Consider the following 12,027-nt stretch of genomic DNA (forward strand, 5'->3'; position numbering starts at 1 on the left):
CAGTGGTGCGGTGCGGCCCCTGCGTAGGGAACCCCGCCACCTGTGCCCTGTGGGAATGGGACACATCCGAGGGCCAGATGGGTTTTCCATCTCCCGCCCAGTAGGACACATCGCAGAAGGGCATGCAGACCCCCCCTCCTTTTTCCAGAGTGGCCGCACCAATTCGCAGTCCCCCCGACAGTGGACACGGGCGCCCTTTTCTCTGAGTCCCAAGGAAGTTTATTTCTAATCACCCACCCACCTGCCTCCCTATTAGGGGTCCTTTTTGTGTGCTTGGCAAATAGGCATCCTTCATTCTTCGCGACAACTAGATCATCACTCCCACTCTCCCACAGCGTACATCGTTCATACAGTTTTCCTTAGAAGTGTCTCCATGTCTCATGCTGCTGAGTTCACGGGGCCCCTGCTCAGGAGCGCGCAGGACGGCTGTCCTGTGACGTGCGGTTCTTAGAAACGCACGCGCTCAGCCGAGCGTGGCTCCTGTGGGCCCATGTGGCCTCTCACCCTGCACTCCGGACACATCTGCAGCTTGCTCGGGGATCTGGTTAGGGGTCGCAGGACCGTACCCGGGCCCAGGTGCCAGGTGCCAGGTGAAGCACAGGTGCTTCCTCCCCACTTCTGCCCCGTCTGGGAGGCGGAGACCTAGGTGGGGGGAAGGTAAGAGTCAGGCCAGCGGAGCTCTTGTTAGGGACACACCAACTCAGCCACCCAGCAGGCGTGGTAGAAGACAGCTCTCCGCCTCTTCTGCTTGCACACTCAGTTCCAGCTCACTCACCTCCATCTACGGTTTGCAGGTCTCCTTGGAAACATGTGGTTTTCCCAGCATTCCCTTTGCTAATTGTTCACTTCCTTCTTTCCTAAGGTTGTTCTTTGCAAGGCTCTGCCTGGTTTGGGGGGGTTCCTCTCGGTTTAGCATAAGCAATACCAGCAGGACCTGCAATATCAGGTGCTCTGAGTTTGTGCGTGGGTCTCTTCCCTTGCTGGCTGTGTGACCTTGGGAATGTGCCTCGGCCTCTCTGAGCCCCAGCTGCCTCAGCTGCAAAGACAGGGTCACTATGGGTCCTTCTCTTCTGAGTGTCGTGAGGTGCAAATGAGGACATACATGCTAAACTCCTAGCCAATATCTCCGCCACAGACATACATGCTAGCTGTTTTAACATCACTCCTCTCCCTGATGTGATCGTTGTCACCGTCATCAGTAGAAGTGGCCTTCCCATGGCACGCAGCCTTGCCTGGGGTGACGCCCACACTCCAGCCCCAGACTGGCTCTGCCTCTGAAGATTCCTTTGGCCCGGGTCCCTGAGCAGAGTCTTCAGTGCTTAATGGGAAGAAATGCTTGGGGCTCAGATGCCAGACCCACCTGCAGGCACTGGGCTGAGTAATCATCGGCCCTTGGGGTGTGCTGCCAGCTCGTCCTGGACGGGGCAGTCCTCGGTGACCTGCTGGTTGTGCTCGCCCTGTGCTGTGTGATTGCCGACTCAAGATGTCTAGAAAACACTTGTCTCCTCTTGGATTTGCGTTTGATCGACCCTGACTTCCTGGCCCTTAACGGGAATGGTGGGTGTTGTGACAGGGACGGCAATGGAATGTTTTCATCGTTTGCGTCTTCTCTCAGAAGCTGAACCCGGGCCAGGCCAGGTGGCCTCCAGTGCTTCTTGTAACTCAAGGTCAGTCTGGGGTCCTGCTCGAAAGCCCTGCCTTTCCTCGCGTCCCCCCATTCGTTCTGGGGGCAGAGCCGGGACGGACGCTGAAACAGGACAGATGCTGCGGGGTGTGTCAGGTCGGGCTGCTTGTGAAAGCTGCTGCAGCCGAGCCCCCCTGTCGGGGCAGAGGTCTGAGCTGGCCGTCGCGGTCAACGACACCTTTGAGTTTTCTGAGATGCACGACGGGAGATCCCATGTACGCGGGCACGGGCAGCCTTGCATGCCAGGGTGGAACTGCACTTTTAAGTCCTCGAACCACACAGTTCACAGGCCTCTGAGAAGTCTAGAGAAGGCAGGGGACAGTCAGGACTGTATACCCAGGGGACCACTTAGAAAGGCCATCGCCCAGGGTCACCAGTGTGAAGTGTGCCAGCAGACCCCGATGGCACCACTGCCACCACATCCCACTGTGTCCACCCCCAGCCGGCCTCCTCCCTCCCCCCAGCCCCTTCCCGGGACCCCCGTTCCCCCTCCCATCTCCCCGCGGTTCTGTCCCCGGGTTCTGTTTCACAGATGAGCAGGGCGACAGGTGGCCAGAGGGTTCCCACAGGCTTCGTGCCAGGGTCTCTCCTCCGCTCCCCTCAGACGGTCCCTCTGCCCCGTGCCGGGGCCTCCCCGCCGCCACAGAAAGGGCTGCTCCGGGCGGGGCTGGCCCGGGACTCGCGCCGTCAGTCACCGCCAGCAGCCCAGTCCTCCGGCGGCTCACTTACGCTGCAGGGATTCAAGTTCTGTGTCGGGGCGGAACTTCGGCATTCTGACCGGGAGGTCCTCAGAGGGCGTCGTGCCGCACTCAGCCCGGGTGCCGGGGTCCTCCCTGGACAGCGGCTCAATGCCAGGCAGCGGAGGCTGCGTCTGCAGAAGGAAAAGGGGTGTCTGGGAAGAGCACGGGTGGGAAGGACACGACCTTTTCCGAATGTGCATTTGCTCTCCTCTCGAAGCTCGCCCTGCTGCATGTGTTACCCACTCAAAAAGGTGAAGTCGGTATTTTGAAAATGCCTGGGGGGGGGAGGGGGAGAGACGCCCCTCCCCCGAGAAGCGGGCCTTGGGGTTTCAGGAAGCCGAAGTCGCAGAAAGTTGTTTCCGCTGCCCAGCAGAGCGCAGCCTGAGTGCGGTTTCTGTTCCTCACCCCGTTCCCCTCGGCAAGGACGGTCGCTCTGGGATGGGAGGACATTCTGAGAAGTGCGTCCGCAGGCGATTTCGTCATCGTGCCCTCGTCACGGTGGCACGTTCACGGCCTCGACGGCGGAGCCGGCTGCACGGCCGGGCTGCAGGGCACAGCCCGTGGCTCCTAGGCCGCAGAGCTGCCCAGCGGGTCACTGAACTGAACTCTGTAGGAAGTCGTAGCACGGTGGCACGTCTCTGTGTGTGTAACCATGTCTAAACAAAGAACAGATACGGGGAAATGCAGTGGGAAACACCACAGTGGGGCACCTGTGCGGGGCTCCGACCAGGGATAGAGCTCGCAGCCCCGGAATGGGAACGGCGCCGGGTGAGTCGGGGGGTGAGCGGTGGGTGAGTGGGAAGGCCAAGGGCGTCGCCGTGAACTACTGCAGATTCTGTAAACCCGTGCACCCAGGCCACACTACACTGATTAAATAAATAACTTCTTCCTTTGACAATTAGTTTACCTTAGCTCACTGTAACTTTGTTCCATTCTAAGCTTTCACACTTTGTAACTTATCAGCTCCTCCGTGACAACGCTTAGCTTAAAACACAAGGGCATTGATTGTACAGCTGTCCCAAATATGTTTATCTCCGCATCCTTGTTCTGTCAGTTTGTTCTGGTTCAAGATTATTTTTTACTTGTCCGATATCTTTGTTAAACACTACGATACAAATGCACACATCACCCTAGGCCTCCGGGGGTCAGGACGGTGGGTAACATCCCGTCCCCCTGGAAGGCCTTGGGGGCGGTGACACCCCTGAAGCGTCCTGTCCTGGGATGGCCACGTCTTGTTCTGGAGCACCTGCGGGCGCACCTGCCTGAGGCCCTCCTCGGGCCGATGTCACTCTCCCAGAACTGTGTCCCTGGGCGTTTGCTGGGCTTGTCTCTCTCCCTCTCTCTCTCTCTCTCTCTCTCCCTCTCTCCTTCTCTCTCTCTCTCTTTTATCACAGATTTGCTTATAAGCAGACAGGGCAGCATGAACACGCTTCTTTATGAATGGAAACCTTTCAGTGTCGGGCCATGTCTTCCAGCTTTTCAAGGAGCTTGTGGAAGTCTGCAAAAGCTCCTGCTACACTCTTCACCGTGCATCTTCTTGGGGTGCGTCCTTTCTGGTTTTTCTCCTGGCGTCTCCTTTCTCTTGCCTCTTCCGTACCCTCGCGCTCCTGTTTGCGTTCCAACCGCACATCAGGCAGTTCCTGGGGAACCGCCCCTCGGCGTTCCTCAGGGTCATCCCCGTGCACAGGCAGGTGGACAGCTTTGCAAGCTCCGCCGCAGCCTCGCTGACGTCTGCATCCTCCCCGTCCTTGGCAAATCCTTGGGAGCCATGCGTGAGCCTCTTGAGAGTCTTCTTCCAGAAGTCGTCCATACACTCCTTGGTGACGTCACCTAAGCCCCAGCAAGGTTCCCGATGCAGCCACAGGTGTTGTAGTCCTTCCGGAGTCACGTCACGCGTCTTCCTCGGTTGCGGCGGTAGCTTAGGCAAAAGCAGGAGGCCTCAGGAGCCGCTACTGGCTCCTCGGTCCATTGGTTGGATCAGAAAGGTGATGCCACAGAGAGAAATACTTTTGATGTTGGGATCCGTGTGGGGGGAGGTGTGGGGGCATCGTCGAGAATAAGCCGGCTCTTGTTCCTGAGCAGAAAGGGCGCACTCCACACCAACAAGCACAGCACAGTGCGCGGACACGGGAACCGGTCACACCGACCAGCCGTGGGTTGTGTGATCACGGGTCGTGTGTGGGACAGAATTGTGGGTGCTGTCCTCTCCTGTGCCCAGCAGCACAGTAGGGCTGTTCGCACCAGCCACACCGGAAACCTGGCGGTGACGCGTTGTTCTACGACGCTGTCAGGGTTCCGGCGTCGCCGGGTGACAGGGATGTTTTCTCCTCCATCATAATCTCACGGGACCACAGCTGCATGTGTGCTCACTCCATCGTTGACCGAAGCATCCTCCTGTGGTGCGTGACGGTGCCGCAGAGCCCACCCCTCTCCGGCGTCAACGTCATCCCCAAATACGTGGACACCCTCCTTCGCTTTTCCTCCTGCCATTCTCTCGTGAACACCAGAACGGCCACCCGCTTGGCCGTGCCACCTCTCTCAGCTATGCCTAGAGGAAAAGGAAGCAAATTTTAGTTTCTGTGGAAGAAAAGGAGCTGTTCCTTATTTCTTGCTGAATCTGGCAGTTACCGGATTGGGGAGTGGGCACAGAGCGATTTGTCTGCCGGGAGGAGGTCTTCAGGGGCCAGAATGATGTTCGCGGCCAGGACACAGCAAATCCCACGGCGCCTTGCGCAGCCAGCCTGTGGCACCCCCACTCCCACCCCCACCAGCTTGGTGAAGGCTCCCCTGAAAGCTGGCCTTCCCGACCACTGTGCACCTTATCAGACTTGCAACCACAGGAGGAACTGGGTATCTAGAAAGGCAGCGGCCTGGACAGTGGGGTCTCTTGTATCAGCCTGCGTTCTCTTGTCTCGGCCCAGGCACGCCCCTCAGTCGTCTGTCCACCCCGGATCAGCTCACGTGCCGGGCAGGCACCTCTCGGTCGCCCTCAGCTCCATCCACGTGCCCGGGTTTTAGCGGGAACATGGCTAACAGGTCCACACCCCAGCGGTGACCGCTGACCAAGCCGGACGCTTCCTGCTCGTCCTTGTTCTCAGCGAGTGCAGGAGCCAGGCCCTCACTGGGGGGGCTCTGTCCCCCCACTGCTGCCTCTGCTGCACAGCAGGGCAAGGAGTCTGTGAATACTCCTTGCCAAACACGCCCGTCTGTGAATACTTCCCGATCGACTACGGTCAGCTGGGGGCTGTGCCCGGCACTGGGAAACCGAAGGGGACAGGATGACGCGTCCAGCGCTGAGGGAAGAAAGTGGGCAAGCCAGTGAGCCCTCGGGTCCCGGTGGGCTGAGAACGGGGGCTGTGAGCGCACCGTGGGGGGAGGGGGGCACCCAGTCCAGCCCGGGGTGAGGAGCGGGGCTGGGACCGGGAATCGGCGTCAGTCTAGGGTGCTGATGTCCTCAGGGTCGGGCAGGTGTTGGCTGACCCAGAGACGGGGCGGGGGGGCGGGGGCTGTGCAGGCGCCGGGGTCACTGCCGGGAGGCGCCTGATGGGGGTGGGGCTGTCTGATGAGTCCTCGCACCTCGGAATATTGTACTTAAAGCTGCGAAGTTCTGAAGGTTTGATCACCAGCTTCTCACCCAGCTGAGTGATGGTGATGAGTACCAACAGGTATGCACCATGAGCCTGGGTTTGCCAAAAGCCCCTTGCCCCGCCCGATCCGTGAAAAGAAAGCTCAGAATGTGTGGAGGCCGGGAAAAGTGTTCCCAGTCCCCACCCCCTGCCCTCCCGGGTGGAATGTGCTGGCTCTGCCTTAGGGCTCAGGACCCCCCCCCCGACCCCTCTCCCACTCTGTCCTCTCCGGTCTGGCGGTCTGGCGAGCTGGCAGACCTCCGCGTTCGTTCCCCGGGGCTGGGCGGGGAGCCGCCCTGTCAGGCCTCATCGGAGCTCCCCGCTCACCCGGGCGCCAGGCGCAAGCAGCTCACCCAGGCATGGGCCCACCGAGCTTTCCACCCCCCCGCCCCCAGACGTCCCCTGGCCCCACCCTCCCGGTCCCTCTGCTCCGCCCTCATCTGCCCCAGGCCCTGAGGACTGTGACAGGTCTCTGGGGACAGAAAGTCTGCCACTGGGGAGCCTGATCTCCTGTGGGAGGACGTACACGTGGGACAAAATGTGGAACGTGATTCACGGGTCTTTTCTGTAGGACTGGAAGGAAGCCAGGTGGCTCATGCTCTTAGGTGAATCCTTACAAAGTTCTCAAAAGAGGGGAAAGGGCCTTCGGACCCTCGTTTCCATAGTAAAAGTAAGCCACAGTCTGAGATACGCAAATGATTGACATGGAGCATCTCACTGCGTTGACCAATGACCTTACGCAGTCTTTACAACTGTTGTCCCCCAGTGTCCTCATCTGTGAGTCGGGGCACTAATGCCGCTCCCCTCGTAGCCTTGTGAGAGGGTCTAACGGAGAACTGAGGACAGCCGAGCGGCACCCGGCACGGTGGAAGCTCTCAGGAAATGCTAGTGTCTATCCCTGCGAGGGCTCTGGGGCACGGAGGTTAAGTCCTGTGGCCGGGACCACACAGCTGGGAAAACGAGGCCAGGACTCAGAGCCAGGCCGGCTGACCCCAGAGCCCGCCTTCCTAACGCCAGCGTCACGCGCCCAGCTGCTCTGCTCCGTGGAAGAGGGAAGGAGTAACAAGGAACCAGTGGCTTTGGGTTGCTGGAGAGAAGCCGGAGAATCCCTTTGGTTTGGGTAAACCCGAGGTTCTCAAAGCATGCAGATTCTCAGGCCCCGTCCTGGCTCTGCTGGATCCGAATCTCTGGGGCGAGACCCGGTGTCCTGTCGTCACGAGCCTGCCAGGCGGTCCGGAGGCGTCCCCTGAAATCCCGGCCGCGCTGCTGTAATCTCACCCCTGCCATGCTCCTTGTCGTCCCCACCGCGTCACGCTCTCCGGCCATCCCCCACCCAGCTTGGGGACGGAGGGTTGGAGAGGGCTCAGCCGAGGGCTGGCCGCAGCCGGGCTCCAGACACCCTCCAGCTTTGGTCCAGGAGCAGACGGCCGTGGGCTTTCTGGGGTCTCGCCGTCTCCACGCGTCCCTCCGGTAGTTTAGGGAACAGCCCCCCGGAGAAGCAGACGTCTACGAACGTGAACTGGTTTGGTTTGGTCTCATGGCCACAGCTGGCGGAGGCCTCAGTTTCCTGAAACACCAGGTCCCAGGCAGAGAGAACAGATTTGGCGCCTGGGCCCCAATTCACTAAAAGTAGAGTTCACTAAAGGGCCAGGAAAGCTAAAAAAGTCTAAATGAATTCTGTCCCTTGGAGAGCGTACCTGCGGAGTGTGGGGGAGGCAGGGCAGAGGTCGGAGTGAGGTCACTGCCGCTTTAAAAACTGAGCCAGGTAGGAATGCTACAAAGTCAAGCTCAATCCTGAGGCTTCCTAAAGGCAGTTACAGAAGTAACACAAGTTCCCCAAGGACCTGGGACAGCTGGCCCACGGGTAGGGGTGGGGCACTGGCTACATTATTTAGCAACTTAATGTGCTTTAATGCCCTCTTCCTGCCTCTGGGTGAGGCACAGACACAGGGCTGTGGGGTCCATATTGTAATAATCGCCTAATACTGCCAGGTACCGAGCAGCGCCCTGAGGCAGGCCCTGTGCATTTAGGTCACATTAACTCTTAATTTTCCTGGGCCTTGGAGTGGGCATCATTGTTTCACCTTCGTTTTATAGATGGATTTAAGGATATTGATGCACAGAGAAATTAAATTGTTTTCCTAAGGACAAACTGCTACCCAGTGGAGGAGCTGGGGCTAGAACCTGCGCAGGTGGGAGCAGAGCAGCCCCCCCACGTGCTATTCTGACTCCTGGGCCGAGTTCGTGGCAGCAGCAAAGGAGAGGGAAAGAGGGGCAGTGGGGCGGGGACCGCGGTCACAAGGACCTCAGCAGATGCTGGACCAGATCCACGGCCCCACGCCGCCTCAGCCACCCTCTGCCACATCATCCTCCGCCCTGGAGCTTGGCACCCTCGGCCCATTCATCAGAGTCAGGTGGCAGTGACACACGCCGTGCTTTGTCAGGAGCACTCTGGGACAGGTGTCAGAGTCCAGCCCGCCAGCCAGCGCTGTGTTCCCCTGACCCAGTGGAGGCGAGAGCTCGGGCAGGCCCCCAGCAGGGCTGCTGGTGAGTAGGACATCCCGGCCTGAGGGCGGGGCCTGCCTTCCCGGGTAGTTTCAGCCAAGGGGGCTGGGCTGACAGGTGTAACCAGGTTCTCCCCCACCTGCCCACCCTTTCCTAGCAGCCAAGTCCGAAGTTGTGTGAGTCGTTTCTCCTGCGCTTTTTCAGGCGGAGGGAAGGCTGCCTTCTTCTTCTTCTTCTTTTTCTTCTTCTTCTTCTTCCTCGTCTTCGTCTTCTTTTTCTCCTGGGGGAAGGGAATTTAAAAACCACAGGCCTCCCTGGGGAGGTTTCAGATGATGCCAGGCTGCCCGGGAAACTGTCAGCTCACCCTGCCTGAGACACGTCTTCTCTTGACAAGTGGCCAGTCGACGGTCAACCAGCAGGGCCACTGACGAAAGGGACATTGACTCTTTAAGGACTGCACAGGGTGTCGTGGGTGGCAACAGATCTCCTTCCAGAGACTCGGGGTGCGGGGAGCAAGCCGGGACTTGCACACCCACTTTGCTGAGGAGGAGAACGGGATCAGCCCCTCACAGAGGAGCCGACTCGCTGTCCGACTCCGCCCACGCTGGAGGCGGCGGCAGGACCCACGACGCCTTCTGCAGCGGGAACACCGACCGTGGGCCAACTGCAGCACTGGGCAGTGAATGCTCAGACTTCTCACTCCCGGCCTCTGAACAGCGTATGTTTTGTTTCCTTGTGTGAGGCCAATTTAAACTTAAAAAATATGGTTTAAAAAAATCATGTTTTCCCCTATTCAGCAGTCTAAAAAAAAACTGGCAAGGATAGAAGGAGCTCTTGTCACTAGGACCAGGACCCGGGGAAAGGCTTCTTGGACCTGGAGATACTCATTTTTGTCCTGCCTTCAGACATCTGGGCTTCTGGTTCTCAGGCCTTTGACCTTGGACTTGGACTTGGACTTGAACTTTGACTTATTGCCTCCCCTGGTTTCCAGGCTTTGGGGTTTGGACTAGAACTCCACCATCGGCTTTCTCAGCCTCCAGCTTGCAGACGACAGATGGTGGGACTCCTCGGTATCCATAATTGCATGTGCCAGTCCGTCGTAACACCTCCTTCCGAGCTGGTTCTGTTTTCTGGAGAGCCCTCCCACAGTGCCGGGTGAGAAAGGGAGTCACCTCACGGGGGAGGGGAACGCTGAGTTAGACCTTGCAAGAAGGACTGGCTTTAGAAAGGTGGAGAAGACGAGGAAGAATGTTCAGGGGGCAGATGTAAGCAGGGAATCCAAGCTCAGGATGCTCATGATCTCGGAGGGAGACGGAGCAGACCAGTTCCATCGGCTTCACGTCCATCGGGGTGGAGATAGATAAGGGAGGAAGACGACTTGGGCAGAAATTGGTGCCAAGACGGCCAGCCTGCTTCTGCAAGCGTGGTCTTCTGCGATGATAACGTGAGAGGCGATCGCGATAATGGCAGAATCACACCCAGCCCTCACCCACCCCAGGCGTCTTTCCAAGGTCTCGGGGCACGCGAACATGCCGCCGTTTTCATCTTCCCGATGCTTCTGTGAGGCAGGTGCAGGGAAGCTATCAGTCATCTCTCTTCCACAGGCAGGGAGACCCAGGTGGAGGCCGCGAGAGGGTCTGGACCCCACGTTCCTGGAGCGAGCCAGCAGCGGCTGCCATTCCGCGACCGCTTCTGGGCCCGATCCCCGCCGTTAATGTGTTCATGTGGATCCCACTCCCACTCTGTGCAAGTCTGTGGGCGCTGGTCTTTCCCAGGCAACTAACTGGACTTGAAGCTCCTTCTCCACTTCGTCCCTCTGAGAGGTAGTCTCGTTATAGCTTCTCCTTTAGCGTTACACAGACAGTCCTCACTGTGTCTGAAATGAAATCTCTGTGTCTAAAGGTAACGAGAGCCAGCCGTGGCTGGTGTGGCTCAGTGGATCGAGCGTGAGCCTGCAAACCACAGGGTCGCCAGTTCGATTCCCAGTCAGGGCACATGCCAGGGTTGTGGGCCAGGTCCCCCAATAGGGGGTGCTGGAGAAGCAACCACATATGGATGTTTCTCTCCCTCTCTTTCTTCTTGCCTTCCCCTCTCTCTAAGAATAAATAAAGTCTTTTTTAAAAAATCTGTTAAAGATAACAGAACCAGATGACACATGAGTCTTGAAGTGAATTTCCAGGCTAATTTAAGTTCATTCTATTAGTCCGGCAATTTTCAACCCATGCACCGCAACAATTTTTAAAACATGCAGTACCTGGCTATTTAGTGGGGGGTGTTTACCTCTTTTCCCTTAGATTATAAAAAATAAAAATAAAAAAATAACAGCAATAGCTATCTGATGTGAATGAATGAAAATTGTACTTTTTGTCAGATCAGCAAAATATATATATTTTTTTGGTGCTGCAGAATTTTAGTAATTAGTTTACGTGTGCCGTGAGAGGAACAGGTTTGAAAATCGCTGTATCGTCTCCTGGAGTCGTCTGCCTTCGAATCCCACCCCGTCTCTCTCTCTCTCTCTCTCTGTGCTGCTCCTCCCCCCCTGCACCCCGACTACAATGTGAGACGGAACCCCAGACGTGGGTGCACTGATGAACAAATCCCGCGACGGCCACCCAATGGTCCACACACCTTCCCGACTTCCAGGAATTGCCTTTTGTTCCTCATGGCCCAGGCAAGAGAGTGTGTCTCCTTAGCAACCCACTGACTCCCCCCTGCCCCCCCCCGCCCCAGGGCCGATGCGAGAGCTGAGCAGGCTTTCTCCTGGTTCGCCCAGAGCTCCGCTGACTGGCAGCCCCCGCTTTGACCTCTTTGGAGTCACCGGACTGGCCAGCGGTTTGCCGGTCATATTGTACCTCTTTCTGCTTCGCAGGGCCAACCGCTATGCCTCCCCTTGGCTGAACGCAATCCTCTGTTGTGTCAGGATTACTGAGATTAAGTCAACAACACGAGCAGTGTCGCAATGGGCCACTCTTGGACTTTATTCCTGAGCTACACTGGCCATGCTGAGTGCCAGAAAGGCAGCATCATGTATCAGAGAGACCATGGACTCTGGGCTTCTGGTTCTGCTGTGCCTACAGGCTTGTAACTGTGGACTTGGCCTTTAGATCACCCCTCGGGTCTCAGTACACTGCCTGGATCTTTCTCTACAGAGCCTAGCACAGTCCTGGCCACAAAGTGCATGCTCAGTTAATGCCTGTTGACTTGTTTTGACTGAACCTCCCGGTAGGACATTGTGGCAGATTGGAAGCTCCTCCTCCTCCTTCTAAGCCGTAGTTGGTCAAAGTCATCAGTGGGAAGAAGAGACACTGACCACAGGCATGGCTCCTGCAGCAGCTGCTGATCACTGGGTGGTGCTTCCTTTCCTCTCCTGGACATAAGGACTTCCTCCTACCTGTCTGAAGTCGGAGGAACTTCCAGGCTGGTCCAGCACTGGAGCAGGTCCCCCCGACAGGGCAACTCCTAAATGTGACCT

At 57.8% G+C, this 12,027-nt stretch overlaps 1 protein-coding gene across 4 annotated transcripts in view; it reads left to right on the plus strand.

The window, feature by feature from the left end:
• Positions 1-11,164, plus strand: part of CUNH1orf105 (chromosome unknown C1orf105 homolog) — a 44,316-nt gene extending 33,152 nt beyond the window's left edge. For 2 of the 4 annotated variants that reach the window (XM_045838614.1, XM_045838617.1), the window contains one exon: positions 10,160-10,529. In XM_045838614.1, the coding sequence (XP_045694570.1) occupies positions 10,160-10,338 (179 nt within the window). In that variant the 3' untranslated portion in view covers positions 10,339-10,529. Of the gene's footprint in view, positions 1-9,546; positions 9,711-10,159; positions 10,530-11,129 lie in introns of those variants that run through there. The other 2 variants (XR_006785615.1, XM_045838615.1) reach the window with 2 other exon arrangements.
• Positions 11,165-12,027: the final 863 nt, after the last annotated feature.

This window comes from Phyllostomus hastatus, unplaced genomic scaffold (assembly GCF_019186645.2).
Source record: "Phyllostomus hastatus isolate PE091 unplaced genomic scaffold, TTU_PhHast_1.1 phas_contig_283, whole genome shotgun sequence".
Classification (NCBI taxonomy): domain Eukaryota; kingdom Metazoa; phylum Chordata; class Mammalia; order Chiroptera; family Phyllostomidae; genus Phyllostomus; species Phyllostomus hastatus.